Source organism: Panthera tigris, chromosome E1 (genome assembly GCF_018350195.1).
Source record: "Panthera tigris isolate Pti1 chromosome E1, P.tigris_Pti1_mat1.1, whole genome shotgun sequence".
In the NCBI taxonomy this organism is placed as follows: Eukaryota; Metazoa; Chordata; class Mammalia; order Carnivora; family Felidae; genus Panthera; species Panthera tigris.
In genome coordinates, this window is record NC_056673.1 from 56,068,751 (window position 1) to 56,096,677 (window position 27,927).

The 27,927-nt window shown below is 46.5% G+C and overlaps 1 protein-coding gene across 2 annotated transcripts; it reads right to left on the reverse strand.

Annotated features, from left to right (window-relative positions):
• On the reverse strand, positions 1-27,435 carry PRPSAP1 (phosphoribosyl pyrophosphate synthetase associated protein 1). 2 transcript variants are annotated; one of them, XM_042966121.1, is made up of 11 exons: positions 26,808-27,435; positions 25,395-25,439; positions 22,138-22,190; positions 19,264-19,330; positions 12,451-12,623; positions 10,993-11,108; positions 10,483-10,538; positions 9,550-9,695; positions 2,203-2,273; positions 1,308-1,454; positions 1-759 (listed from the first exon to the last, which is right to left on the reverse strand). In XM_042966121.1, the coding sequence occupies exons 1-11, from the start codon at positions 26,975-26,977 to the stop codon at positions 601-603; spliced, it is 1,203 nt and encodes a 400-aa protein (XP_042822055.1). In that variant the 5' UTR covers positions 26,978-27,435; the 3' UTR covers positions 1-600. The 2 variants fall into 2 exon arrangements, with proteins under 2 accessions (XP_042822055.1, XP_042822056.1); XM_042966122.1 differs by lacking the exon at positions 25,395-25,439 and having other exon boundaries at positions 26,808-27,432.
• Positions 27,436-27,927: the final 492 nt, after the last annotated feature.

Below are 27,927 nucleotides of genomic sequence, written 5' to 3' on the forward strand. Positions count from 1 at the left end.
AAGAGCACAAATACTTTTATTTGCAGTTGAACAGCAACGCAGGTATCCAGAGACGGGATGCTACTCTCTAATCGGACCTCCTTGCTAGGGGTCGTGCCACACACGCTTCGTTGTTCAGCGGCCGGAGGCCCAGCAGCCTCTCACAGAAAAAGAGGGTTTTCTACGAAAGGCTTCTGTGACGTCGGACGGGGAGAGGACAGCTAGAATGGAAAACGGTGCCGGGCGCTCGGCTCCCCTAACCAAGCTCCACACCGACACACGCAGCTCCCCGCGGTGCCGACCGCCAGTCACGGAGTTAAGACCTTACCTGCCTTCAACTCCTTTCCCATTTCAGTAAGATTCGGAGCTTCTTTTCAGGAAAGCGTAACTTGTGTTTAAGGAACGGGATGAGGACGGCGGACGTTAAGGCCATTTATCCAGGAGCTCTGTCCTCCCCTTGACCAGCTCAATGCCTCCTACCTCCCGAACTTGGCAAGACAGACTACATGGCTCCAGGCTGTTTGCAGTCCTCCCCTGGAAGGAAACGCGGGGATGGACGTCGACGGCCCCGCTTTCCCCACGTTTTCCGCAGGGGCCCCGCGGTCCGGGCGACCGTGGTAGCTAGTCATCCACAGTGATGTTGCGGAAAAGGTAGGCCATGGATTCTCCGTTGTGGATTCTCCGAATCGCTTCAGAAAGGATCAGGCTGATATCCACGGTCTTTATCTTGGGACACTGCAGCTTCTGCACCTCGTGAGGGACGGTATTCGTCACCACCACCTAGTCATTGCGGCAACGGGGGAGATAAGCACGGTTACTGATGTGCGTGCCCCAACGTGGTCACGCGGAAAAGTTGAGCCAGCCGCCTCCCCGAGCTCCAGACTACAAGACCTCATTCCACTGAGTATATAGTTTTTACAAAGCAAACTCAACCGACATTACACAAGAAAAAGGCGACAGAGTCCGGAACAGAAGATTGTGAATGTCACGGTCTGCTTACGCAGGAATGACAGGGCCCGGCGCCTTGCTGAACCTTCCTGTGGTCAGGGAAGAATTCGAGGCTTCAGAGAAATGCCACCAGAGTACCAAATTACACCGCAATACAAGCTACATGAAGTACATAAAGCAAAGCCTTATGCCAACAGACACATGTTCCCAACTACACGTCTGGCCCAACAAACGGCCGGCCGGCAAGGCCACTACCTCACAGGCCCTCCAGGGAGCAGCTCGGCAGTATTGATGGAGCCACCTTACTATTCACAGAAAAGAGAGAAGCCAGTTTGGACGCAGGCTCAGTGTGCTAAGAAGCCCCTTAAGAGCAGACGCACCTCGTCAATGGAGGACTCCTCGATCAGGCGGGGGGCCTCTGCAGACAGGATGCCGTGAGTGGCCATGACATAGATCTTGTAAGCGCCTCTCTCTTTCAGGATCTCCGCCGCAGCGACGAAACTTTCCACATCATCGATTATGTCATCCTGACAAGAGAGCAGACTTAGCAGTAAGGAGCCACCCTCTGTCTCTCTGGACACACGCCTCTCTGCTCTTCTCTGCGCTCGGTTTCAGAGGATCTCCAACTGGAGATCAGAGCCGTCCGCCTGGGCCCCAGACCGAACATCCCGCAGTGGCAACAGAAGCGTGTGGACGGTGCTTCGTGTGGCTGTCAGTACTCAGAGTCACATGTGACACGTACAGCTAGACGTCGGGACTGCCAAGGCGCATTTCTGTGTCCCATTTACTTGTTTCCTTTTTTTTTTTTTTTTTTCTTCAAGAAAAAGTGAAACGCCAGAACACAGAAATAAAGTGAGCCATTGTAATCAGGCCCAGCAACGGCATTTAGAGCTGGGAGCAAATCGGTCGTGCTAACGTACAAAGAACAAGGCACTTGTTCTCATTCGTAAAAATGGAAGAGCTCATCTTTAGTTCATCTCGTGGCCCTAAAGCTGAAAGTTGAGTCCCAGACCCCTGAAGACAAAGGTTATTTATGGGGTTGAATTCTCTTACGGGAGTTCCTGTGTTCTTTTTACATCTGTAGGTTGTACTAATCCCTGTTCAACTATATAAACATTCCTACTTGTCCTAAGGGAGTGTGGGTGAGAAAGGACAGACGAATCCATTTAATAACTCTGTCATCCTCACTAGAAACATACTCCCAGAGTGGACGACCTCTAAGAGGCAGCAGTGCCCTCCCTGCACACGAAGGACGACACACGACCACGACCATACCACTATGATTGCGATGCGCCCGCCAACATCTCCGACTACAGTTATCGGTGGCTTCTCTTTGGCCATCATCACTAGCAAAACAAAACAAATCACAAGTTAGTCATGTGTCACTAAATAAGTATAATCGCAACCTCATTCCCTGGAAGTGGTGGAAAAAACCCCATTATTTAAAAAAAAAAAAAAAAAAAAGAGGAAATTCTCCGAAATGAACCTAGGGTCTCTGAAACAGACTGTCTAGAGCAGTGCTGTCCAGTAGAAACAGGTGAGCCATATGTAATTTTATGTAAAATTTTATGTAAAAAGAGGGGTGCCTGGCTGGCTCAGTTGGTGGAGCACAAGACTCAAGGTTGTGGGTTCGAGCCCCTTGTTGGGTGTAGAGATTACTTAAAATCCTTTTTTTTTTTTTTTTAATGTTTGTGTGTGTGTGTGTGTGTGAGAGAGAGAGAGAAAGGGGGTGGGGAGGGGCAGAGAGAGAGGGAGACACTGAATCCGAAGCAGGTTCCAGGCTCTGAGCTGTCAGCACAGAGCCTGACACGGGACTTGAACCCACAGACTGTGAAATCATGACCTGAGCCGAAGGTGGACGCCTAACCGACTGAGCCACCCAGGCACCCTATAGAGATTACTTTAAATCTTCAGGGGCGCCTGGGTGGCTCAGCCAGGTTAAGTGTCTGACCTCGGAGGTCATGATCTCACAGTTCATGGATCCAAGCCCTACATCCAAGTGTCCAACTTCGTGCTGACAATGCAGAGCCTGCTTGGGATTCTCTCTCTTTGCCTCTCCCTGACTTGTGCTTTCTCTTGCTCTCAAAATAAATAAACTTTAAATAAAATCTTTAAAAAATAATACAATCTTTTTTTAAGATTACTGTCGACGTTTTTTTAAATGTTTATTTTTTAAAATTTATTCTTTAATTTAAAAAAGAAATTTTTTTTTTTAATGTTTATTTATTTTTGAGACAGAGAGAGACAGAGCATGAACGGGGGAGGGCCAGAGAGAGGGAGACACAGAATCTGAAACAGGCTCCAGGCTCTGAGCTGTCAGCACAGAGCCCGACGCAGGGCTTGAACTCACGGACTGCGAGATCATGACCTGAGCCGAAGTCGGCCGCGTAACCAACTGAGCAACCCAGGTGCCCCTAAAATTTATTCTTTTAAACTTTATTTATTATTGAGAGAGACAGAGAGCGAGCACAAGTAGGGGAGGGGCAGAGAGAAGAGGGGACAGAGGATCTGAGGCAGGCTCCGGCTGATAGCAGAGAGCCCTATGTAGGGCTTGAACCCACGAACCATCAGATCATGACCTGAGCCAAGGTCAGCTGCTTAACCGACTGAGCCACCCAGACACCCCAAAATGTTCATTTATTTTTGAGAGAGAGCACAAGCAGGGGAGGGGCAGAGATGGAGGGAGACAGGATCTGAAGCAGGTTCTGCACTGACAGCACAGAGCCTGAGGTGGGACTCAAACTACTGAGCCGTGAGATCGTGACCTGAGCTGAAATCAAGAGTCAGACGTTCAACCCGCTGAGCCACCCAGGTGTCCCTAAAATAAAATCTTTAAAAAAAAAAAGAAAAGAAAAGTAAAATTAATAGATTTTATTTTACCCAGTATATCTAAGATATTATCATTTCAGTATGTAACAGATATGCAATAAATAAATAAATAAATAAATAAATAAGGGATGTTTTGCTTTTTTTTTTATACTAAGTCTTTGATATTTGGTGTGCAGTGTCCATAAATAGCACTGGCCATGTTTCAAGAGCTTAAGGGCTACACGTCACTAACAGCCACTAAGAAGTCTTCAGACAGCACAGGTCTAAGGACAGAGCGAAAGCGCGAGGAAGATCTTATCGACAGGAGAAGCCACGCTGTGATGCCACGCAAGCCAGAAATATCTGACTCTAGCTGAGACTGATACAGAAATGTAAACTCAATCCCACTCTGTAGAAAACGAAGCTGGTAAAGGTGCCAGATAAGAGAGCCAGCTTTGCTTCACTGTCTTCCAAAGTGACTTTATTTGGACAATGTAACCTTATTATCAGATTATTATCAGATAACTGGCCTATTGACATCATCAGTTTCCTGAAAATTAGGAACTTGAGGACAATAACCATGACTCCATCATCTCTTCCTGATTTGACCGGTCCTTAAAGGAGAGGCTTCTTATCTCACTGGACAAGTTACACGTGGGAAGGCCCATTCAGTATACAAACCTAACTACGGGGTAGAAAAGGGAAACAAGAATTCACCCTCAAACGAAAGTGAGCAAACAAAGAAAAAACAAATTTCAGAAGAACAGGCTAAGTAGTCTACTTTTTAAAGCTTTTCGTTATGCTGAAATATTAAACCAGGAGGGGGAGAGGGACACAAGAATAAAACTCGAGGTAGTCCTATAGGTTAGTAATTATCAGCAAACAGTCCATTTTAATGGATTCCTCTCTACAGGTACGGCGACCCTCAAAGAACAGGCGTGCCTCTCTACCTACCAGCAATCGGCCAAGCTGAAATCCAGCACTATTTTACTGGCCAATTTCAACCAACATTTCCTGATTTCCCATCCCAGAAACAAGGGCAATTTTTTTGAATCCGGGCAGTTAAAAAGGCTCTGCATATACATAGCACCTAAAAGAGGGAGAAAATAAGCCACCGGCATTAGGAAAGGCTTCCCTAAGCTCTGTCTTTAAATTAGACCATGTGAGTAGGTGGTTGTGTTGGCCTACCCGCTTCTTAGAGAGATGTGGTCCCTGTTCTTGACCATTTTCCTCTGTGAAAAAAGAATTGCAAGCCAGTGTCCCTCACCCAAGGCCAATAAAGACTCAGCTCAAGTTTGATGCAGAAAACATGTCACAGTACTCCTGTTTGCTTTTCTGTAATTCTGCTTCTCCCAAAAAACTTCTATCCGTTTGGAATGAAAACCAGGCATGGCTATAGGATGGAGGCTTAAAAGGCTTTTTTTCTTTTGAAAAGCAAGCATCCCTCCTGGTATGCTCATTCCCTGCTCTTAACTGGGTTTGAGATCCGGATAAAACTGAACATACAATATGGTCGCTACGAAAAAACAGAGACTTTAGTATAGAGTCAAGGGAAATGAACAGCACCTCACAAACCCAAATTTCCTAACAGCTTGCCCCAAAAATAAAACACTGAAAATTCAAATTTTTCAGTAAAAATTGTCAGACACTTTCTGTATGTACTGAAGTTTAAGGGTAAAAGATGCTAAAACTACCGTTTAAGATTCTGTTCTCTTGCCTCATTTTCTCCAACAAAACCCAATCTGTTTAAGGATGAGATGAACTGTGGGGTACCTGGGTAATTCAGTTAAGTCCAACTCTTGATTTAGGCCCAGGTCAGGATCTCACGGTTCGTGGGATCGGACCCCACGTCGGGCTCTGCACTGACAGCATGGAGCCTACTTGGGATTCTCTTTCTCTCTCTGTCCCTCCCTGGCTCATGCTCTCTCTGTCTCTCTCCCTCAAGGTAAATAAACATTTTTTTAAAGTATTAAAAAATTTTTTAAAGAATAAAATGAATTGTGCACCATCACTTGTGGCCAGAAATCACTATTAAAACTGTATCAACTCACTGCAGTGAAAATGTCAATTTACCAAATGACCTCAATATGAAGAAAGTAGGAAATTATCTTTTGCTTTTAAAATTAGCATTTTGCAAGCCACATTTATAACCATCCTTAAATTTTACATACTCTTTTACTCTTTCCCCAGAGTCAATTAACCAAAACTTCCCCTCTTGAAATATAGAGCAAGAAAGAACCAAGAGGAATTACTCATTCCTTATGCAGTTTGATCTCATTCTATTTTTAGTTCAATGGAAGGTCAAACTTTATCAACAGACTGACAGTAAAAAGAGATATAAGAAATAAAGGTCTCCAGTAGAACTAGAACTGAGGTTATTTTCAAGCTCATGACTCGGTCCACACACAAACAAGTCAAAACTTACATTTAATTGAGGCTCATGTCTGTTTTCACTTTAGTGGTGAAAACCACATCTTCACTTGTAAAATTAACAACCCAGGAAAACCAAGCCAGAAAAGGTGACTTTCTCTCCTTTTTGTGATCCAAACTCTTTAATTTTCACCAATGTGGCAAACACAGAGCTGTCTTTCGCAGAACCACTGGCCTATAATCCTTTCAAGTTCATTAGATGCCCTTGCCATCAGGACGGATTCAACTCTATCTTATAAAACAGAAAAATTTATACGACTTCACTTGTTTTTTAAAGTTTATTTTTGGGAGAGAGAGAGAGAGAGAGAGAGAGAGAGAGAAACAGAGTGTGAGCGGGGGAGGGGCGGAGCGCAAGAGGGAGACACAGAATCCGAAGCAGGCTCCAGGCTCCAAGCCGTCAGCACAGAGCCCGACCCGGGGCTCGAACCCACAAACCGTGAGATCGTGACCTGAGCCGAAGTCGGCCGCTTAACCAACTGAGCCGCCCAGGCGCCCCTCTAAGACTTCACTTTTAATAAATGACTCTTCATCCTCATTACCATTAAGCAAAGCCCTTAAGACGTACCGGAAGCATAACGGACATATAAATATAAAGCATATTTAATTTGGAAGGTACAATTACACATACAAAACTAGCATTTTTTTTTTTTTAAAGCATCCCCTTGGCTAAATCTGTAAGAAGAAATCAGAAAATGATCCTACGGCAACTGTAAAAAGTGGTCATGTGAACACACCTGCATGTGGATGAAGGAACACATTGCTTCACACCAGCATAGAAAATACTACGATAATTTGGCAATATCTATCAAAATAAACTCTGACCCAGCATTTTGTTTGCCAGTCTCCATCCTGTAAGTACATTCGGTCACTCAAGAAAGAACAGAAGTCAAGGTTAGTCACAGGTAGTAATGTGACCCAAATCTTGGCTAGTAAATACCACTTTCCACTAAAGGAATCGGGGCTCCTTGTTAGGACGGTTGATTCCAGGGCTAAGGAAGTACACGATAAACATGGAACGTCTAGTTGTACCAGACAGTACGGAAGTATCAAAAAATGATACGGACGCGTCAAAAGAACGCGGGAGGTGGCTCGAAGGCGTCCTCTTTGGCCAAGTCTAAGACAATTTGAGCATTACAATAAACAGTAGCGATGGATTAGAGAACATGCTGAACAAAGTAAGATTCCATGAATCCATCCCGATATAAGTGAAGGAACGAACAGGGCAGAAGGGGAGTTGGAAACATCACCATGTGACAACATAGTAACTGATTCAACCTAATGTGAAGAAATACACAAGCCCCAGTGAAGGGATATTCTATAGAACTGGCCTGTACTCTTCAAAAGTGTCAAGGCCATAAGAGACCAAGAACAGAGGAGCCACTGCAGATTAAAGAAGACGAAAGAGAAACGTCAACTGAGTCCGATGTATGATCTTATACTGGGTTCTGGGCCAGAAAGAAATGATTTCCCTTCGCTCTAAAGGATCCTGGTGGGACAACTGGTAAAACATGAGTAAGGTCTGCAGATTAGGTAACAGTATTGTAACAATGTCAGTTTCCTGAGTCTGATAACTGCGCAGTGGTTACCTAAGAGAATATCTGTTTTTATGAAATAGGTACCGACGCATTTAGGAATACAGGGGCACGGTGTCTGTAAATCCCTCTCATACGCTTCAGAAAAAAAGAGTATGTACATAAATGTTAAATCCGGGGCTCTGAGTCAAGAGGAGAGAGGAATTCTGTATTATTCCTTCAACTTTTCTCTCAGACTGCAGTTTGTTCAAAATAAAAAGCTGAAATATGGATCCTGGATCCCGCTGCTTCACTCCAAGCCCTGGCGCCACCAGCTCCGGGCCGGGTCTCCGTGTCCTCACTGGCAGACTAAGGGATAACACGAGTGCTTTCACAAGGTCGTGTGAAGACCACATCTGGAGATCTACTAAAGGGCTTCGAATACCTCTTGACACATAATGAGGGCGCAAAAGATGTTTATTATTACTGGTGCCTTGTTTTTCATAACCAAAGCCTGGGAAAACTCTACATGTTCGACAACAGGGGACTGATTCAATAAATTATGGTATATCCAGGAAACAGGGCACCACGAAACTATCAAAGACCGAGAGATCTGTATAGACTGATAGGGAAGGGACAGAGCAATGTGATATACTACCACTATGTGAAAATGAGAGAACATGAGATACATATAGTCTCTAAACGGATATAAGAAGCCAACTATCTGCAGGTCAGAGCAGCTGGGGAGGAAAGAGAAAAATCTAGGAGGAAGACAGGGGAGTGGGGTAGGAAAGTTTTTTTTACTGGAAAGAATTTTATACTTTTTGAATTCTGAAGTATTATCAATGTATTGCCTATTCAAGAACTTTAATTATGAAACCTTCAAATAAAGTAAAATGCTACGGTACCAAGAATTTAAATTGACAGAGTATATTGCTTGTTTGTCTTATACAGAAACCTCCAAAGTTGAAAACAAAGCAATGGAAATTCGATAGGGGAAACAAATCAGTTTACACCTTTGACGGGAGTCTAAGTAACCTGGGGTATAACCATTCTGGTATTTTCCCACTCTATTAACCTCCGTATGTTTCTGAGGCATGGCAAATAGATACAGATTTGAAAAAGAAATAATCTTTGGGGTGCCTGGGTGGATCAGATAGTTGAGCATCCGACTCTTGATTTCAGCTCAGATCATGATCTCACCATTTGCGGGTTGGAGCCCCGCGTCAGGCTCCGCGCTGTCAGCACGGAGTCTGCTCGGGATTCGCTCTCTCCCTCTCTCTTTCTCTGCTCCTCCTCTGCGCTCTTTCTCTCTCTCTGTCTCAAAATAAATAAGTAAACTTAAACAAAAGAAAGAATCTTCTCCCTCTAAAAAGTATATTATATATTATAGTCTAGGATGCAGGTCATTACCACTCAAAATCCATGGAAAGAAATAGCCTCCACACTGTTGGACTAATTAATAGCAAGTTAGTCAAGTATCAGGTCGAAGGGCTATATTACTAAAGTAAGAGCTAAAAGTCACCTGGGTCACCAAAGACTAGTGCCTGATCAGTGGCTGCTACTGTCGACCTGACCAAAGTATAGAAGCGCAAGATTTCGCACCATTACACATACAGCATTTTCATTAAAGCTAAAGTTATTCCACACTCTCTGAAGGCTAAGTGCCACCCAGATTAGTTCCACTGTCCTCACACGGTCTGCGAATGTAACACAATCTCCTTTTACCAAACGGGAAATCAATGCAATACCATTCAATTACTGGAAATACCAAGATAGCATACATCCATACACGTATTAACTCCTAGCCAGTCACACTACTCCAAACTTTCTTCCGTTTACAAGTGAAATAAAAACACAGAGCTAATCTTACACGGCAACTCCAGGCCCGGGTGGACGGTGGCATTTTTGACCATCGGGGGAGAATGACGACCGTCATCCATGTCCAACTCTGTACACTGGGCTTCTCCGTGGATTACAGCCAACCCCAGACGGAGTCTCTCCGCATATGACTGCGCCCTAAGAGAAAGAGGGAAGCAGCAAAATTCACGGGAAGAAAACCCAAGTGTCACTATCTCATTACTCTATTTATCATAAAACGAAAACATCACTCAGGCTTTTAGGGACACACAAAGGAATTATTTCTACAAATCAGAGGCCTTACTGAGGCCTAGACCAGAACGTTAAGTGCCTCAAGAGGCCCAGGAGTTGACATGTGGGCCAGCATCTGATTCTGGATAATTTTGGTTCTACCCTTTGTCCAATATTGTAACACTCCTAGGGGCGCTTGGGTGGCTCAGTCAGATAAGCGTATGACTTAGGCTCAGGTCATGATCTCACGGCTCATGGGTTCGAGCCCCGCATCAGGCTCTGTGCTGACAGCTCAGAGCCTAGAGCCTGCTTCGGATTCTCTCTCTCCCTCTCTCTCTCTCTGCCCCTCCCCTCCTCGTACTCTGTCTCTTTCTCTCTCAAAAATAAATAAAACATTAAAAAAAACAAAAACAAAAAAACCCCACTGCCTGAAAAATGCTCATATCCCTTTGTTTTCCTTTTCCTGAGAACCTGAAAGGAAGAACTTCCTTTTCTCCCCCAGGAAAACGGAGTAATTCAGAGACTGATCTGTATTGGAGACTAGAGACAAAGCTGTGGTGGGGACAAGACAATAATGGGAAGGGGGGTGGGGGGCGTGCACTCAAGCCAAGGAGCCTTTCCGGGACACATTATGACAGGCCCTAGATTCCAAAACAGCTCATTCTGACTCAGAAGCACCCAAAAGGAATTTTTACAAACGTCTAGCTTCTTTTACCTTTTGGCCGCATCAGGAGACTTCGCTACAATGACTGCATTCCTGTAATTTGGGATCTAGATTTGGGGGAAAAATAAGAAAATACTGGAAAGTTATCAAAAATAACACCTGGATGCCGGCATGACACTTTTTCCTCTCCTAACCGGGACCCATACTAGCAATCGGATACTCTAGGATTTCATTTACACATTTAAAATTCTTTTAACACTTATCAATGAACATCATTGCCAAAGTACTGCTACATCAAGAAGATAAATAATTAATTCTTAACACCTTCATTTAAGAAAACATAGATAAATTGCTAAATATACTTAGAAGGAAATCTATTTTTAATGGCTTTACAAAATATGACCCTCCTTGCCTCTATGCTGACCCTATCCGGCTGCCTGAGCCAGGAAGACTTAAGGGAAAGATCATTCGATGTGCCCTTCCATATTGAAATCTGATACCAGAGGAAAACTACATAGGGTCTCTTTTGAGGAAAATGGGGTGTTTGCTCATGCTCCTCACTTCTTCCTGGATATACTGAAGCAGGAAAGGTGAGGCTCTAAGGTTGTCCACAGGAAAGCTGAAAAAGCCTTGTATTTCCTTTTGATGAAGATCCATAGTGATAATGTGAGTTAAACCTGAAATTTTAAAACAAACAATTACAAAGTTCACCCCTACAAGTTACTGGCTACAGTGGCCACAAACTAGACGCCCACTCCTGTTCCCTAACCGAAGGCTGAAAGCAGGGAACGGATTGCGAACAAACACCGTAAGCTACAGAGACTTTATTTGCGACCTCAACAAAACTGAATGGACTAAACAATGGGTCAAGCCTCATGTGAAAGAGCCTATGCCTTCCACATAGACAAAGAGCGCTAAAGCAGAGAAAAAAGTGCTCTCCTCTACTATCATAACTAGCTTGGTCCCGAAAATGAAGAAAAACCAGACAGAAGCAAAGATATGAATATGGGATTAATAAATACTAAAGAAGTAATGGGTGTAAAAAAAAAAAAATAGTAAGGCCTTGACTAAAGAGTCTAGGAAGAAATGTTAAAAGGCCTGTGGCTGAAGCAGAAGGAATAAGAAAACAAATCCAAAGTAACATACCTATTAGAAGAAAAACTCATATAACACAAAGATAAGACATTGAAGTTAGGAACAAGTTCTAAATGTCACATAAGAATGGGTCAAGAAGTATTCTAGAAAAACAAGATACACTCTTATAGTCAACAGTGCTGATCGAAAAAAGGTACACGTATAAAAACATTACAAATGGCCAAAGGTCACTGCAAAACTTCTAGGGCAGTATTTCTTGTTCCTCCCCAAAACATTACACATTTTTAGAGAATGGAATCCAAATGCTTTTTCTCAGGACTCAAATATATATTAGAGTTTTTAAGTAAACACGCCAGGCAAAAATCCCAGTAACTAGAAAGTGTTTTTACATTTGATTCGTAGGCCAGAAAGCATGTTATCACTACAAAAACACAGAATGAAACCAATTAAGAACGAGCTGCTAGACAGAGAGACAATCAAGGAGGGGGGAAAAAAAGAGCATTATATAAACTGGAGAAGTAGCAAAAGAAAAACCTGGTTTTAATATTATGCACACGAACGGCATTTAGCTAACCGAGGCAAATACATAAAACCTAGACCTGGAGCTCAAAAGATCCCCTACGGATGCCAAGATCACAGCTAAAGTTTTCATGGTCAGATGAAATGAAAAGAAGTGACAGATGACGGAAAAGCCCAAGATTAGAGAAGAGACGACGTCGCACTCAAGTAAGACAAAGAGAAAAGAAAAAGATGAGAATTTACACCTAAGCTCACATATCCCTAACCGGAACTATCAAAAGGGAACAGAAGAAAGTAATTAGTGAGCAACACTTAAAACCGGTCCCGAATTAGCTCTGAGGGAGGGACTACTCTCAAGCAGGAAGAGTCCTAAGTGAGCACCCCAAGGTCCGCGTCCACACTCACCTGCTTTCGCCAGCATGGACGCCAGGAGCTTGCACACAATGGAGCCCCTCTTCCTCATCTTGCTCTGCTTGCTGTAGGGGAAGTAGGGGATGACTCCGATAATGTTCCTGGCACAGGCCGTCTTCAGCGCATAAGCCATGATCAGTAACTCCATCACGGCGGTATTCACATCTCTGAAACAGGTAAAGTTTGTAATTGGGGGGGGGGGGGGGGGGGGGGCGGAGTTTCATTTACTAACCCCTAAAAGAGATCTGAACGTCAGCGATGGCACACGGGCCGCCAAGATGGGCGTCACGGGCATTTTTATCGTCACCTAGCTTATGATGGCACCTTGTGAATACAGGGGAAAGGCTGTTAGCTCTTTGCAGCTGTGGTTGTCACCTGTGGTTAGGTAAATCCATAGCACAGCTACCCACACTCACCTACGCCTGGCTGTTCTGTCAGTGATGCGATCGCTGGGGTGGCATGTGAGGCAGACGTCAACTGCTGGTGGCCAGAGTTAAGCAACACCCGTGGGCACCATCCCAGGCACGGGGGACTCAGCCCCTGCGTCCTGCGAACGCCAAGGGGGGGGTGGGGCACTGTCCTGCTATGTAGCTGCCATCGCCAGGAGGGATTTGGTCTGTTTGTTCTTCCAGGGGTAGCGGGTAGGGTGGAGGATGGGGAGGTCTTGGAACTAAGTTTTCAAAAATCTCATTCCTTTTTTCTCAAGTACACAGATTCCCAACAGAGGTTACTCAGAGAGAGACAAAGAAAGAAGTATGGATCTGAAAGATATTCAAAGGAAAGGCTACTTTCAATTTTAATGAATGTGGATTGCTACTCTTCGCCAAGGCTGATGGCGCCCAAGAAGGGCTCTGCCCTTAAAATAGGTGAGAACCAAAAAACCCAAAACCAGCCAAACACACACACACACACACACACATACACACGGTGAAAACCTTAGGGCAGAGGGAAGCTCTGAGCTGAGTCCCTTGTGTCACTCCACTCCAGGTCACCTGGGAAGGTCTGAGACTGGAAGCCAAAAGCGGCCCCGACAGGGTCCTCCCTGAGTTTCGTGGAGGCGGGTTCCCAGAGAATCTGAGACAGGGCCCACTGGGCAGGAGCCTGGACCGAAGACTCTGCCCTTGGGGAGGGGCCTGGCAGATGCTTCCTTAGCTATAGCTTGGAACACACTGGGCTAGCAGAGTGAGTTCAATGGCTGGGGGGAGGTACTCTGCCCTCATAACCCAGTAAGACTACTCTCCCCTGTTCACAAAAAAGAAAAAAAAAAAAAAAAGAGGTGAGAGCCTTGAAATCCTTCAGGATGTTCTTCCAATGGTCCTTGGATTATTCAAGAATCGTCAAACACCCTCTCTTTGGAGTCAGGAGTGTATCTCCCTTGCCTTCCTGGGAAAGAGGATCATTTCCCACGTCTTAGTTTCTATCCATGTGCGCAGCCGGCCCTCTGGGGGTCAGTTCTTGAACTGTCTGATACACAGCAGTGACGCCCTCATTTATAGCAAAACGGAAAGCCCGCCATCAACACGGTACCGACTTCGTTGAATAAGATACTCATCATGGGGATTGCTTTCTAGCCTGAAGGGCGGTCGGGCCAATTCCTCTCGGTCTCTGAATTCGCGTGTGTCCCTCTCTCTGAGGGCATCCGTCCTCAGCGCATCTGGGAGTGACACGCTGCAAAGACATCCCTGCGCTCCGACAGCGTTTACTTCCACATTCAACTTCTAGAATTTCCGACCTCACCTTCGTAATTTGGATTTTTCGTAAATATTTCGGGGTTCAGTCACACAAGCATTTCTCCCAGAGCGTGGGTATAATGGACTCAGGGCTCAATTTTGAGACAACTCTGACCTTCCTTCCGGACTGCTGACAGGTTACGGTATTTTCCGGTTATTTCCTTCCTCTGAAATAAACTGGAACATTCTTCCTTCTCATGCTCCCAAACTAATACTGTCCCAAGTCGGGCATCACAAGGTTAGAGGACACACAATCTTTTGGCAATAATCAGGACAAAACATTTACCGAACACTTTCAAGGTACTTCGGAATTTGTTAGACCTGGTCAATTTTAGTTCATTCACATATTCAACAAATATTTATTGAGCAACAGGAACCAGGCACTGTGTTAGGTGGGGGAGTTAAAATGGCAAATGGGGCTGACCACAGGGGAAGAAAATGCCAGAGGCCCACACTGGATCACCCTCGTGGTAATCACGGGTCCCAAGAGGGGGCACGTCTAACTCCACGTTCCCCCTCCCAGACTTTTTTTTTTTTTTTATTAAAAAAAAAAAAATTTTTTTTTTTAATGTTTATTTATTTTTGAGACAGAGAGAGACAGAGCATGAGCAGGGAAGGGGTAGAGAGAGAGGGAGACACAGAATGTGAAGCAGGCTCCAAGCTCCGAGCTGTCAGCATAGAGCCCGACGCGGGGGCTTGAACTCACGAACTGTGAGATCATGACCTGAGCCGAAGTCGGACGCTTAACCGACTGAGCCACCCAGGTGCCCCTCCCCTCCCAGACTTTTAGACTTCATTCCACAGAGGGGAGAGCTGCTCTTCCCCCACTGGATCACCTGAACCGGTGCCTCGTGGGCTCTGAATGTTATGTTGGAAGGTTACACAGTACCTGGAGGACAGCATGTAAATAACTCAGGCGTCCACATCTAGACTAAACACCAGGCATCACATCTACTATAGCCAAAGTCCTCTTCCGCATATAGACTGCTTGACAATGTTGGAAATACAATTAGAGCTTTCTTAACCTTCCAGGGGCGTGATACTGGGCGGTGTTGCAAAAGTTCCGCCGGCTGTGGTTTCTTCCATCAGACCTCAATGTCAGCAATACGGTTAGAGTTGAAGTTAATAGATTCCGAAAGAGTATCTGCCCAGGTGGCTGGGCTTTTAGCTGGCTTTGTAATAGCATTTATAACACACAACCATAGGATGCAGTGAGGTTTGGGCAGCACACCTCAAGGCCCGCCCAGATGGTAAGATGTTAACATAACAAAACGAACAATTTTCAAAGAGCCTGGATTTCAGCAAAACTTCCCTTTCACTAATTACTAATTTCTGCCGTGGGATTTCATTTTCTACTTTTTCCTCTTCCTATTGACCTATGCCAAGGGATTCAACATCCTCCAGCCCAAAGCTAAGGAAAGCCTCCCATGCCCCACCCCTTCGGTCAGGAAAGCAACAAAGGAGCCTCTGTCACACTGGCTCTCCCCGTTCCCTGCGGGACACTAGACAAACCGGACAGCAGGCAGTTAATCTGTGGGCTAGCAGGGTGAAGAGAAGCTGGCTGGCAGCCTCTGCTTTGTTTATCTGTTCCCTAAGACTGTTCCAAGTACATCCTGGCTAGTTTTCGTGGTCTTTGTATCTAAGTAGGACAATCTTAATTGTTTACCAACCGACTCGTTTTTCTTTCCCCTAAGATAATCACATCCTATATTAAATCCGACCCTTGCTGCTCTGCTGGTTTTGATAAACAAAGATAAATGAGACACGAGGAAGCAGACATGGTCTGTATACACCAGCCGAACGGCGCAGGACCGCAATGACAGGCCGACACCATAGATGGAAGGAGTGACAACATGCTAACGGGGTGGGATTTACCCCACCTCCGACCCCACGACTTAATCATCTGAAGCAAATAAGGTATAAATGTTCTTCTCTTTTTTAATTTTTAAAGTTGATTTATTTTTAGAGAGAGAGAAAGGCAGGGTGAGCAGGGAAGGGGGAGAGAGAGAGAGAGAGAGAGAGAGAGAGAGAGAGAGAATCCCAAGCAGGCTCTGCACCGTCAGCACAGAGCCCAATGCGGGGCTCGAACTCATGAAACCGTGAGACCGTGACCTGAGCTGAAACTGAGAGTGAGACACTCAACCAACTGAGCCACCCAGGCGCCCCGTAAATGTTCTTTTAATGACTCTTCTTACATTACATCAACACACTAGGCCTTGTAACATAAACACGGAAATTGTCCTTCAAAAAACACTCTGTAAGCTTCACATCCATTTTACTTCCTTCCCTCGCTCAGTATATTTGGAAGCTCCTGGAGTACTGATGTGAAATGTTGGGGTTCGGGAGCAAACGGTCAAGAAAGTATTCTTGAGACGTCTTCAGTGCAAAAAAGGGCTGTTTTATGAAAGCACGGGGACAGGACCTGTGGGCAGAAAGCACTGCACCGGGGTTGTGAGGAGTGGCTGATTATATACTTTCAAGTCGGGAGGGGGGTCAGGGACAGCGTTGAGTCTCGAAGGAACATGGAAGCAAGGTGTCCAGGACCTTGAGGGGCTAGCTCTTATGAGGAAGAGGTCATTTCCTCCAGTAAAACCGCAGTCATGAGACCCTGCAGATGTCTATCAGTAGGCCAAATGCTTGGAGAATGACTGCTAGTCTATATCTTGGGACTGGGAGGGGGCAGTTAGAGATAAAGGAAGTTTCCAAAGGGATTTTTTATAGGATCCTGGAGGTTGGACAGACGTCAAGCTAAGACTGCCTCTTGCCTCTAGCAAAGTATTAACGTGGAGGCAGCTAAGCTCCCTGAGGAAGGTCACTCTGCGTGTCTCAAATACCTGTCACTGAGCTGTAAGTTGTGAGGAAGTTCAATTTTTTTTTCTTTCGCCTTTGTTCTCCACATCGAGTATCAGACATTTAAATCATGCAACATAGCGGTGCCCGGGTGGCTCAGTCGGTTAAGCGTCTGACTTCAGCTCAGGCCATGATCTCATGGTTTGTGGGTTCGAGCCCCGCATCGGGCTCTGTGTGGACAGCTCGGAGGCTGGAGCCTGCTTCGGATTCTGTGTCTCCCTCTCTCTCTGCCCCTTCCCCGCTCTCTCTCTCCCTCTCAAAAATAAACATTAAAAAAAAATTTTTTTTTAAATCATGCAACATAATCACTTCATTCAGAAAGGCTTTTTGCCATTTCCAAAAAATTGAATCCACCCTCAACAATAAAAAACGTGCGATTACTGGAGCAAAGGGAATATGTTGCGGGCTCTGGAGGGGGGTTTTGGAAGGTGAGCCCCACCTCCGGGGCTATTGGTCAGCAGCACCACCAACAGGGGTGATGACATTAGTCTCCCCTGGCGAGCACAACACCAGAGGGCAGCCTCGCGGGTGACAGAGCTCCCACGCTCCCGCATTTCGCCCCCAGACAAGACCCTCAGGTCTTCCCCTCATTTAAAAAAAATTTTTTTAAAATATTTATTTTTGAAAGAGGGAGAGGGGGAGAGAGAGAGAGAGAAAGAGAGAGAGAGAGAGAGAATGAGCGGGGGAAGGGCAGAGAGAGAGAGACACAGAATCTGAAACAGGCTCCAGGCTCCGAGCTGTCATTGCAAATCCCGATGCGGGGCTCGAACCCACAAATGGTGAGATCATGACCTGAGCCGAGGTCAGGTCAACCGCCTGAACCACCCAGGTGCCCCCTCCCCCTCATTTCTAAGGTGCAGCATCGAACAAAAGCACGAGGCAAAAAGAGTGCCAGGACCGGGAGGAAACCGGCACAAAACCAAAATTGCCGGAGGACTAGTGGGCAAAGTTACTACCAAAGTATCTATCAGAGGCGCCTTATCTACCAATACTACAGCGGCATGGATGTTTACACCCAGCAATTCCATTTCTTGGAATCTTCCTATGGAAATACGGGAAACACAAGATGTCCAGGCAGGGTATGTGCTGCAGGCACTCGGGCACAGGCTTCAGAGGACGGATTCACCCCGTGGGGGAGGGAGGGGCTGAAAGTTCCCACCCTCTATCCTCTGCTGACATCCCCAGGAGCCCCCCTCTAGTGGTGATCTAGAGGCTTCCCAAAAACCATCTCAATAACGTCAGCGCAGGAGTGGCTGTAAGGGGCTTGCTATGAATAACAAAAGACACGTTCATTGCTCTTATCGCTTAGGAAATTCCAAAGGTTTTAGGTTTTAGGAGCTCAGCACTGGGAAAGGAAGACCAAATACACACACACACACACACACACACACACACACACACACACATCTTTTTTTTTTTTAAGATTTCATTTTTAAGTGATCTCTACACCCTGGGGCTCGAACTTACAACCCTAACCGAGATCAAGAGTCGCATGCTCTACCAACTGAGCCAGCGAGGCGCCCCCAAATATATATTTCTTATTACAAGTCACATTTTCACTGAGGCTAAAAGTAGCTTCCATGTGGGATTTGGGTGAAGGATTAAAGAAGATACATGTAAGAGCCTCACCCCGATGGCCTCCAGCGCCGTTCTCATCTTTTTTTTTTAATGTTTATTTATTTTTGAAAGAGAGACAGAGCATGAGTGGGAGAGGAGCAGAGAGAGAGAGAGAGAGAGGAAGACACAGAATCAAGCTGTGAGATCATGACCTGAGCCGAAGTCGGGTGCTTAACCGACTGAGCCACCCAGGCGCCCCAAGGGCCATTCTTACCACGACCACAGTCTCAGGAATCTCAGTAAACCAAGACAGGAAGGTCTGCACTTTCCAGAGACATACACAGATACCATCGACACCAGAGCAGCTTGAAATGGGCCACTATGCCAAAAAAAAAAAAAAAAGTGCAAAAACTGTGCATCCGCAGGGGCCATGCATCGGATTTAACAACAAAAAGCTTTTCGGAGCGCCTGGGTGGCTCAGCCCGCTGCGGATTCTGTGTCTCCCTCTCTCTCTGCCCCTCCCCTGCTCATGCTCTGTCCCTCTCTGTCTGTCAAAAATAAATAAACATTAAAGAAAAAAAAAAAAGAAAACGGAAGTGTTGCTTCTATGATAACAGAATTCTATCGCTAAGATTTTTAGAGGAAATCTTACCTCTAATGCTAATCTTACCTGGGTATTGTTTGTATAATGAAAATATCTTGGCCACGAACAGATTCTTTTATTTCAACTCTTGTTTCTGAAAAATAAAAAAAAGTCCAATAGTTTAGGGAAAGCACTTCGTGATACACTAATGGGGCAGCACATGGACGGAGTCAAGATGAAATCTAAATCAACACTTCACCTAGCGCACCAAAATAATTCTGCAAGAGATCTCAGAATGACAAGCATCCATATAAAAATAGTGAAGCTGAAGGGAAAAAAAAACCCAAAAATACGCTAAAAGGCAAAAAAGTAACACAAACAGATCCACATAAAATCTCGGGGTCCAAAAAAGCAAACCCATCACCGAAACAAAGACAGGACGCCTGGGGAAAAGTAAAGAGGCCAAAAGTTAACTGCCTTCTTCCCACAAATGCGGAGGCCTCGGGCCCTGTCCTGAGGTCCCCAAGTGGAAGACCTGGACCAAGTAGGCGAGGACTGATCCAGGAGAGACAACGCAACGCCAAAGGCTGGGAGACTTTTCAGGCTAATGTGACAGAAAGAGACCAAGAGATGGGGCGCCCAGCTGGCTCAGTAGGTAGAACACGCGGCTCTTGATCTCAGGGTCGAGAGTTCGAGCCCCATGTTGAACATGGAGCCTGCTTAAAAACAACAACAGCAAAATACAAAGACCCGGAGAGCGAATAGTGGGGTTGGTTAAACCACCTTCTCGTCCTCAGGTGCTTCATCTCAGGAGCTCCCCAGATGCCATCACCATAAATTAAAATTGTCACTGCTAAACAGACTAGCTCGTCTATCTGCTTTCAGCTTTAGGTTTTTGAATACCAGTATCTCCTGACTTGTCTTGACGGTAGATGAAGTTTTTAAAGTCACCAAGTAGAAAGTTACTAAGTGCGGGGGCGCCTGGCTGGCGCAGTCGAGCGCGCGACGCTTGACTTCAGGGTCGTGAGTTTGAGCCCCACGTGGGGCGTTGAGATTACTTAAATAAATAAAACTTTTAAAAAAAGTTACTAAGGGGCGCAGTGACTCTTGATCTCAGCTCAGGTCATGATATCACAGTTCATGAGTTCGAGCCCCATGTCAGGTTCCGCGCTGATAGCGCGAAGCCTGCTTAGGATTCTGTCTCTCCCTCTCTCTCTGCCCCTTCCCCACTTGTCCTCTCTCTCAAAATAAATTAATAAACTTAAAAAAAACCAAGTTTCTAAGTGTGGAAGCGGGATGAAGGGTATCTGGGGGTTAACATATTTTTTAAATGCTTATTTATTTTTAAGAGACAGAGAGACAGAGTGCAAGTGAGGGAGGGGCCGAGAAACAGGGAGTCACAGAATCCGAAGCAGGCTCCAGGCTCCGAGCTGTCAGCACAGAGCCCGACACAGGGCTTGAACTGTGAGATCACGACCTGAGCCGAAGTCAGACGTTTAACCGACTGAGCCACCCAGGCGCCCCGGTTCCAAATTATTTTACGTTAACTTGTCTTCACAGGGCATTGTACGGCCTGAAGTACACAGCCCCACTAGATTTACGATGCAGCACTCCTAGGACACGGGCGATCAGCAAAGTGCTTTGAAGCATTATCATTTAATGTCACAATTTTCCACGGAAACTCAGAGGGCAGCAAAAATGGGTTACCAACCCAGGATGAGAGTCTACAAGAGAACTGAGAAAAAAAATTAGGCTGAAAGAACTCAAAGCTGGGTTTGTTTGGTTTGTTTTTTATTTTTATTTATTTATTTTTTTAATTTTTTTTTTTTTTTACATGTATTTGTTTCTGAGAGACACAGAGAGAGACAGAGCACAAGTAGGGGAGGGGCAGAGAGAGAGGGAGACACAGAATCCGAAGCAGGCTCCAGGCTCTGAGCCATCAGCACAGAGCCTGATACAGGGCTCGAACTCACGAACAGTGAAATCATGACCTGAGCTGAAGTTAGACGCTCAACCGACTGAGCCACCCAGGCGCCCCTGGTTTGTTTTTTAATTTTTTTTTTTTTTTTTTACATTTATTCATTTTTGAGAGGCAGAGAGACACTGCACAAGTGGGGAGGGGCAGAGAGAGGAGACAGAATCCAAAGCAGGCTCCAGGCTCTGTGCAGACGGACATGGGGCTCAAACTCAAACCGCGTGAGATCATGACCTGAGCCGAAGTCGGACGTCAAAGCTGGTTTTTTTAAAAAGTCATTACTACCTGGTACCAGATTGCTCTAGATGCCATTTGATGACATAAGGAGACACAGATGTAAAGGGCATTTAGCAAACGTAGCCCAATATAGGAGAGAAAACATATTCTTTACATCTCTCCTTTTTTCACTGTGAAATGACAAGACAGTCACATTATCCTGGAAACAGGGGAAGGAGACTTTAAGAAAGAGAACAAAGAAAGAAAGATTTAGAGGCAAGTAGTGAATGATCTTAAAGAAAAATGTTTTCATGTTACACGGGAATAGCATCAGCCTTTTAAAAACATGTCAGTTGAAGGGCTGCTGGGTGGCTCAGTTAAGTGTCCAACACAGGTCATGATCTCACGGTTCATGAGTTCAAGCCCCACGTCGGGCTCTGTGCTGACAGTGTGGGGCCTGCTTAGCAATCTGTTTTCCTCTCTCTGCTCCTCCCCCACTTACATGTGCTCTTTCTTCCTAAAAAAGGGGAAAAAAAAAAATAGACCAACGATTGATTTTGGCTCAAGTCATGATCTCATGTTTCCTGAGTTCGAGCCCCATGTGAGACTCTGCACTGAAGCATGAAGCCCGCTTGGAATTCTCTCTCTCCCTCTGTTCTTCCCCCTCTTGCTCTCTCTCCAAAGTAAATAAACATTAAAAAGAAAAACCCACGTCAGTTGACTAAACAGTTTAGAGAACAAAGGATGTTTAAGAAATCATTTTCACTTACCTCCATTGGTCTCTTGATAGACCACAGATTTCCCCAATTCCGCACCAAGACGCCTATGGGGGGGGGGAGGGGAGGTAAAGGCAATAAGCTCTTTAAAAAAAAAAAAAACTTCAGTTCCTATGTGTATGTTTAACAAAAAGGCTAAAATAACTAGACTAGCATTCTTTCCCCAAAACCCAGAAAAGTTCAGAAAGTTTAATGCATTAAGAACCACACACCCTCCACTGTTCCACAAGCAGCTTCAAGGGCCCACCATTTTGTAACACGCTGCTCTACCGGGGGGGGGGGGGGGGGAATCCACAGCCAAAGTTTAATGTCTAGTTCATTGTTTTCTGAACAACGGTCTTGGAAAACCATTCCCAAACAGACGCGTGGCTACCGACACCAATTCCAAAACCACGAGTCACAGGTAAATGCAATGGCCAAAAGCGAATAGACTCCAGTGCCATTAACCAAACGCAGTGTGAATGTTGCTTGGCATCCTGATTAGAATAAACTAGGCACAAAAAGCCATTTTTGACACAGGGGAGGGAACTATGAACAAGGGCTTGATACTAAATGATATTAAGGAATTAATGATGTCATAGGTTTTGCTTTTTTTTTTTAAAGGATTTTTATGTAATCTCTATACCCTCTGTGGGGTTCGAACTCACAGCCCCGAGATCAAGAATTACACGCTCCACTGACTGAGCCAGTCAGGTGCCCCGTCATGGGTTTTCCTGGTTATCAGGTAGCATTACCACTTTAGTGAGTGAAATGCTATGATGTGAGGGGGGAATCTGTTTAGAAATACTCCAGCCGCGCACGCAGGACAGCGAGGAAGGCCGCTGGGTAGAGGAGGTTGTGGCTTTCCGGGGCTTTGAGGAAACGTCAGACGCGAGGCCTTCTGGCCAAGTGTCTGAGAGTTTAGACTGTGGAGGATTCTTACATCCTAGCGGGCTGCAGCCTTCTCTCCAGGTTGCTGCGGCGGAACCAAGAAAGAAGGCATAGGCAAAGTTCTACAGAAATTATGATTCCCTGAGAGATTCTGAGGTGAAGACGGCTGGTGCCTCTCGGGGTGCAAAGTGGTTTTGGAATGTAAAGAATTTCTTCGGGTTGGGTTGCATGGAAGTTTGCACTGACCTGGGTTTCCTAACTATGAAACACGAATATTGGGGTATGAAATAGTTTCTCTTGATAAGCAAACAACTAACAAATACTGTGCACAGTATAAATAAATAGAATTATTCCAGTCAAGTCTACAATAGGATATTATTCAGCCTTAAAAAGGAATGAAATTCTGATACATGCTATCATATAGATGAACCCTGAAAAAATGATTCTAAGTAAAAGAAGTCAGACACAAAAAGACAAATATTGCATGATTGCATTTATAAGAGGTACTTAAGAAGAGGCAAATTCAGACACAGAAAGGAGAACAGAAATGACCAGGGATTGGAAGGGAAGGGATCGGGGAGTTAGTGTTTTAAGGGTATGGAGTTTCTGTTCCGGATGATGAAAAAGTTCTGGAAATGGATACTGGTGACAGCTACACAACACTGTAGATGTATTTACTGAGTTGTACTGAGTTGTACGCTTAAAATGGTTAAATGGTGTGGTGCTGGGGTGGCTCAGCTGGTTAAGCGTCTGACCTCAGCTCACATCATGATCTCGTGGTTTGTGGGTTCGAGCCCCGCGTTGGGGCTGACAGCTCACAGCCTGGAGCCTTCTTTGGATTCTGTGTTTCCCTTGCTCTCTGCCCCTCCCCCGTTCGCACTCTGTCTCCATCTCTCTCTCTCAAAAACTGAAAAAACATTAAAAATCTTTTCAAAAAAAGGTTAAATAAATGGTACATTTTAAGTTATGTACATTTTACTGTAATTTAAAAAAAAAAAAATCCTTGGGGGGGTACCTGGCTGGCTCAGTCGGTACAGCAAGCAACTCTTGACCTCCGGGTCATGAGTTCAAGTCCCACATTGGGTATAGAGCTTAGTTCACATATTTTTTTTTTTAAAGTTTATTTATTTTGAGAGACAGAGAGAGCATGTGTGCAGGAGCAGGGGAGGGGCAGAGAGGGAGAGAATCCCAAGCAGGATCCCTACCATCAGCATGGAGCCTGATGTGGGGCTTGAACTCATGAACCCTGAGATTATTATCTGAGCCAAAATCGAGAGCCAGATGCTTAACCGACTGAGCCACCCAGGCATCCCTAGAGCTTAGTTTAATAAAAAAAGAAGAATCTAGCCCCCCCAAAAGTGAGAGATAGGTAAAGTAAATGAAATAAGACTAACAAAAAGTTGTTAAATTGAAGCTAGATGAAGGGGGTTAATTATAACACGTATGTAACTTACACACATCCTGGGAATCGAGCACACCTAACTTTTCTACTGATTCAAGTGTATAACCAAAAGTGTTTGAAAATCGCTGCTTGGAAGTTCAGATCCAAAAGCAGTCATGGAAATAAAATATTCTAACGTCAGGGACCTTCACGCTTTGCTCAGTGGTAAAAGCCTTTTTTCTTTTTTTTTTTCTTTTTAATTTTTTTTTTAACGTTTTTATTTATTTTTGAGACAGAGAGAGACAGAGCATGAACGGGGGAGGGTCAGAGAGAGGGAGACACAGATTCTGAAACAGGCTCCAGGCTCTGAGCTGTCAGCACAGAGCCCGACGCGGGGCTCGAACCCACGGACAGTGAGATCGTGACCTGAGCCGAAGTCGGACGCTTAACCGACTGAGCCACCAGGCGCCCCTAAAAGCCTTTTTTCAAATAAAGTCTTACTCAGAAACTCAACATACGAAACAGATAAAGGAAGTATTTACAAATATTATTTACAGTAATTTAAAACATTTCTGGGGGTGCCTGGGTGTCTTCAGTCGGTTGAGCGTCCGACTTCGGCTCAGGTCATGATCTCGTAGTTGACGAGTTCGAGCCCCGCGTGGGGCTCCGTGCTGACAGCTCAGAGCCTGGAGCCTGCTTTGGATTCTGTCTTCCTCTCTCTCTGCCCCTCCCCCACTCATGTTCTGTCTCTCTCTGTCTCAAAAATAAATATAACCATTAAAAAAAAAATTTTTTTTTAATAAAAAAATAAAAATAAAACACTTCTGGGGGCGCCTGGCTGGCTCAGTCTGAAGAGCATGGGACTCTTGATCCCAATTAGGGTCGTGAGGTTGAGACCCACATTGGGGGTAGTGATTACATGAAAATTAAAATCTTTAAGTATTTCTGGAACAAGGCAGAGAAGAACCTATCATTAAAACAAAAAAGCAAAACCACTGACCTTTTAAATGTGCCCTCCTCCATCTGCTTTCTCTCAGCAAGGTCACTGTGGTGAATTTGACCCAAAACAAACATGAGCTTTATATTTAAAGTTAGCATTTTAGTTGGCCTCAAAAAGCCAACATTTATCAGGGGTTAGAAACAGAAACTAGGAAGTAGAGAGGATTTACTCTTCTAATCTCACTTCAAACCCCCAACTGAAAAGAAAATAGGCATCGCTGAGAAAATAGGACTGAAGTTTCCCTTCGACATTTCCATCTAGAATCCAAAATTATATCCTTGCAATTATTCATCAACTCTGAAAAATCCAGAGAAACTCTAATGTAAAACTGTTTCAAGATATAAAAATGACTTTAAACGTTAAAAAAGCAAGCTATTCATTTTATGCCTTAGGTTTGTAACAAGTTTATCTGCAAAGGGTTCCGAAGGCTCTTCCTTTGCATTAGAGCTCTGGGACTCTCCAAGAGCCAACTAGAAAAGAGTTATTATTCCGAGGGCCACTGTGAGCCTCTGCTCAGCTACAAGCTTTATCTACGTGATTTTGTTCCTGCTCGCGATGTTCCTGCCCGGTAGATAACAACGCCGTCCCTATCTTACCGATGGAATTCAGGAAAATCAAGTCTCTTGCCCAGGGCCACAGGGTTAGTAAGTGGCAAGACTGGGGAAAGACATCTCAGAGCTGTCAGACCCCAGAAGCCACTTGAGATCACCGGCTTCCTTGGGTTAAAAACACACGGAAAGGCAAAGAGCTCCTTTCAAATGACTGCTCGAATCCAAAGCTCACTTAAGAAAATAGGGTTAGACTTCTTTCTTTTTCTTTTTTTTTTCGGTTAGACTTATTTTTATCAGCAACTCTGACAAATCTGCTCCCCTGGAGTTGTCCTGTCCTCGCTGCTCTCTCCGCCACCCCGGCTAGGGTTGGTGCACCCGGCGCCTGCCACCTGCAAGGCCCTCCCGCCGCCCCCCGCCCCCGCGCAGCCCCCCTTCCGGGCGCAGCGCCCCCCATCGCCGGGTCAGCGTGTTATAGCCCGGGGACCTGCGGGCCTCGGGCCCACCGAGGAGACCGGGGAGTGGCGACGACCCGGCTCCGAGGTCAACTCCCACTGTGGGGCAGGGGGCCGCACCCAGGGTCCCCCTCCGGGCCCTCCCTGCGGGGCGACGGCAGCCTCGCCCCTGCGCGGGAAGTGGGAGGGAGTGGGGCGAGCGGTGCCGCGCAGCCGGCGCGGGGAGAAGTCAGAGTGCGCCGATCGCGTCGCGGGTGCAGAACGGCCACCCGCAAGGGTCGGTCCGGCCCGGAACAGGCGGGCCCGCGGCTCCGCGGCCCGGGTGCAGGGCGGCGCCGGGGGGAAGGGGCGTCGGGACGCCCCCCCCCCCCGCCCCCGCCACGGCCAGGGGCCCCGCCCCGCCCCCTTACTCGGTTATGCGCTTGGCCAGCTCGGTGCAGGCGGCCGTGGAGTTGGCCGAGAAGACCCGGTAGCCGGTGCGGGCGGCGTTCATGGCCGGGCGCGCGGCGGGGCTGGCTCGCGGGGCGCGGAGAGTCGAGGACGCCGAGAGCGGGGGCAGCAGCAGCAGCTTCTTGGGCATCGTCCGGCCCGAGGCGCGGTTACAGCCGGCCGGCGCGGGGCGGCGCCCGGAGCGGCTGCGGCTGAGGCGGCCGCGAGGCCGGGGATCCGGCTGGGGAAGGGGAGAGGCCCGAGACCCCCCACGTCCACGTACGCGAGGCCACCAAGGGCCGGGGCAGAAGCCACGCTCGTGGCGACCGGCGTTGCAGCCGCCTCAGAGCCAGTGGCGAGGCCGCCGCCCCCTCTGGGCATTGGAGAGGCGCCGGCTAGAGCGCCCGCGGAGCCGCCATCTCAGATGAGGGCAGGGCGGTGGGCCACTCTTTGAAAGCTTGTTCTGCCGAGAGGAGGCTCGCGGATCGCCCCGCCGCTTGCCTTTGTCGCTCCCACGGGAGCTCTTTTGCGCTCACGTTCCGGGGCGGTGCGGCCTGACTTGGTAGCGGTCCCCGCCGTTTCCAGCTCTTCTGCCAGGATCCAAAATGTCTGCGTCCGAGGAGGGTGACCATCTAGCTCCGCGCCTCTATGCTAACACAGCCAGAGCGCCCAGCTGGGATTGATTTGAAAAGCGGAGGGCGGGGTTGTTTTCCGCCGGTCGCGGGCACTGCTGAAACGCCCCCGGGGCGGTGTGTGTCCCGGAGCCTGATCTTTATTCCCCAAACGGACCCTAGCCTCGTATCTGCACTTGAGGCAAAGTTCCCTGAGCGGGTCAAAGCTACTCCTGCCAATCAGTGCTTTGCTCTCAAGCGCAAAAGCCCTTCTTCCTCCTCTCCCACATGCTCCGGTCCCTCAAAGACCTACTCCGTGTAGCATGGGCTCCGCGGAGTCTCGCTAGATCACCTCAATCAGAGTCAGCCACCCTCCGCCCCCCGGACTGTACCGTGGACGGAACCATGCATAGTTGCTTGTGTTTTGATTTACCGTTGTGAATTCCCAACTAGGAGGTAAACGCTCTTTGGGCAAGATCGTGTGTCACTT

Bases quoted from the DNA above. Each gene is read 5' to 3' on its own strand.
- PRPSAP1 (XM_042966121.1), bottom strand. From the start codon at position 26,977: ATGCCCAAGAAGCTGCTGCTGCTGCCCCCGCTCTCGGCGTCCTCGACT. The intron at 10,539-10,992 runs GTGAGGAGCATG...CCCCAAATCTAG, and splicing joins TTCAGTATATCCAGGAAGAA to ATCCCAAATTACAGGAATGC. The intron at 9,696-10,482 runs GTAAAAGAAGCT...TCTTTCTCTTAG, and splicing joins TCTCCTGATGCGGCCAAAAG to GGCGCAGTCATATGCGGAGA.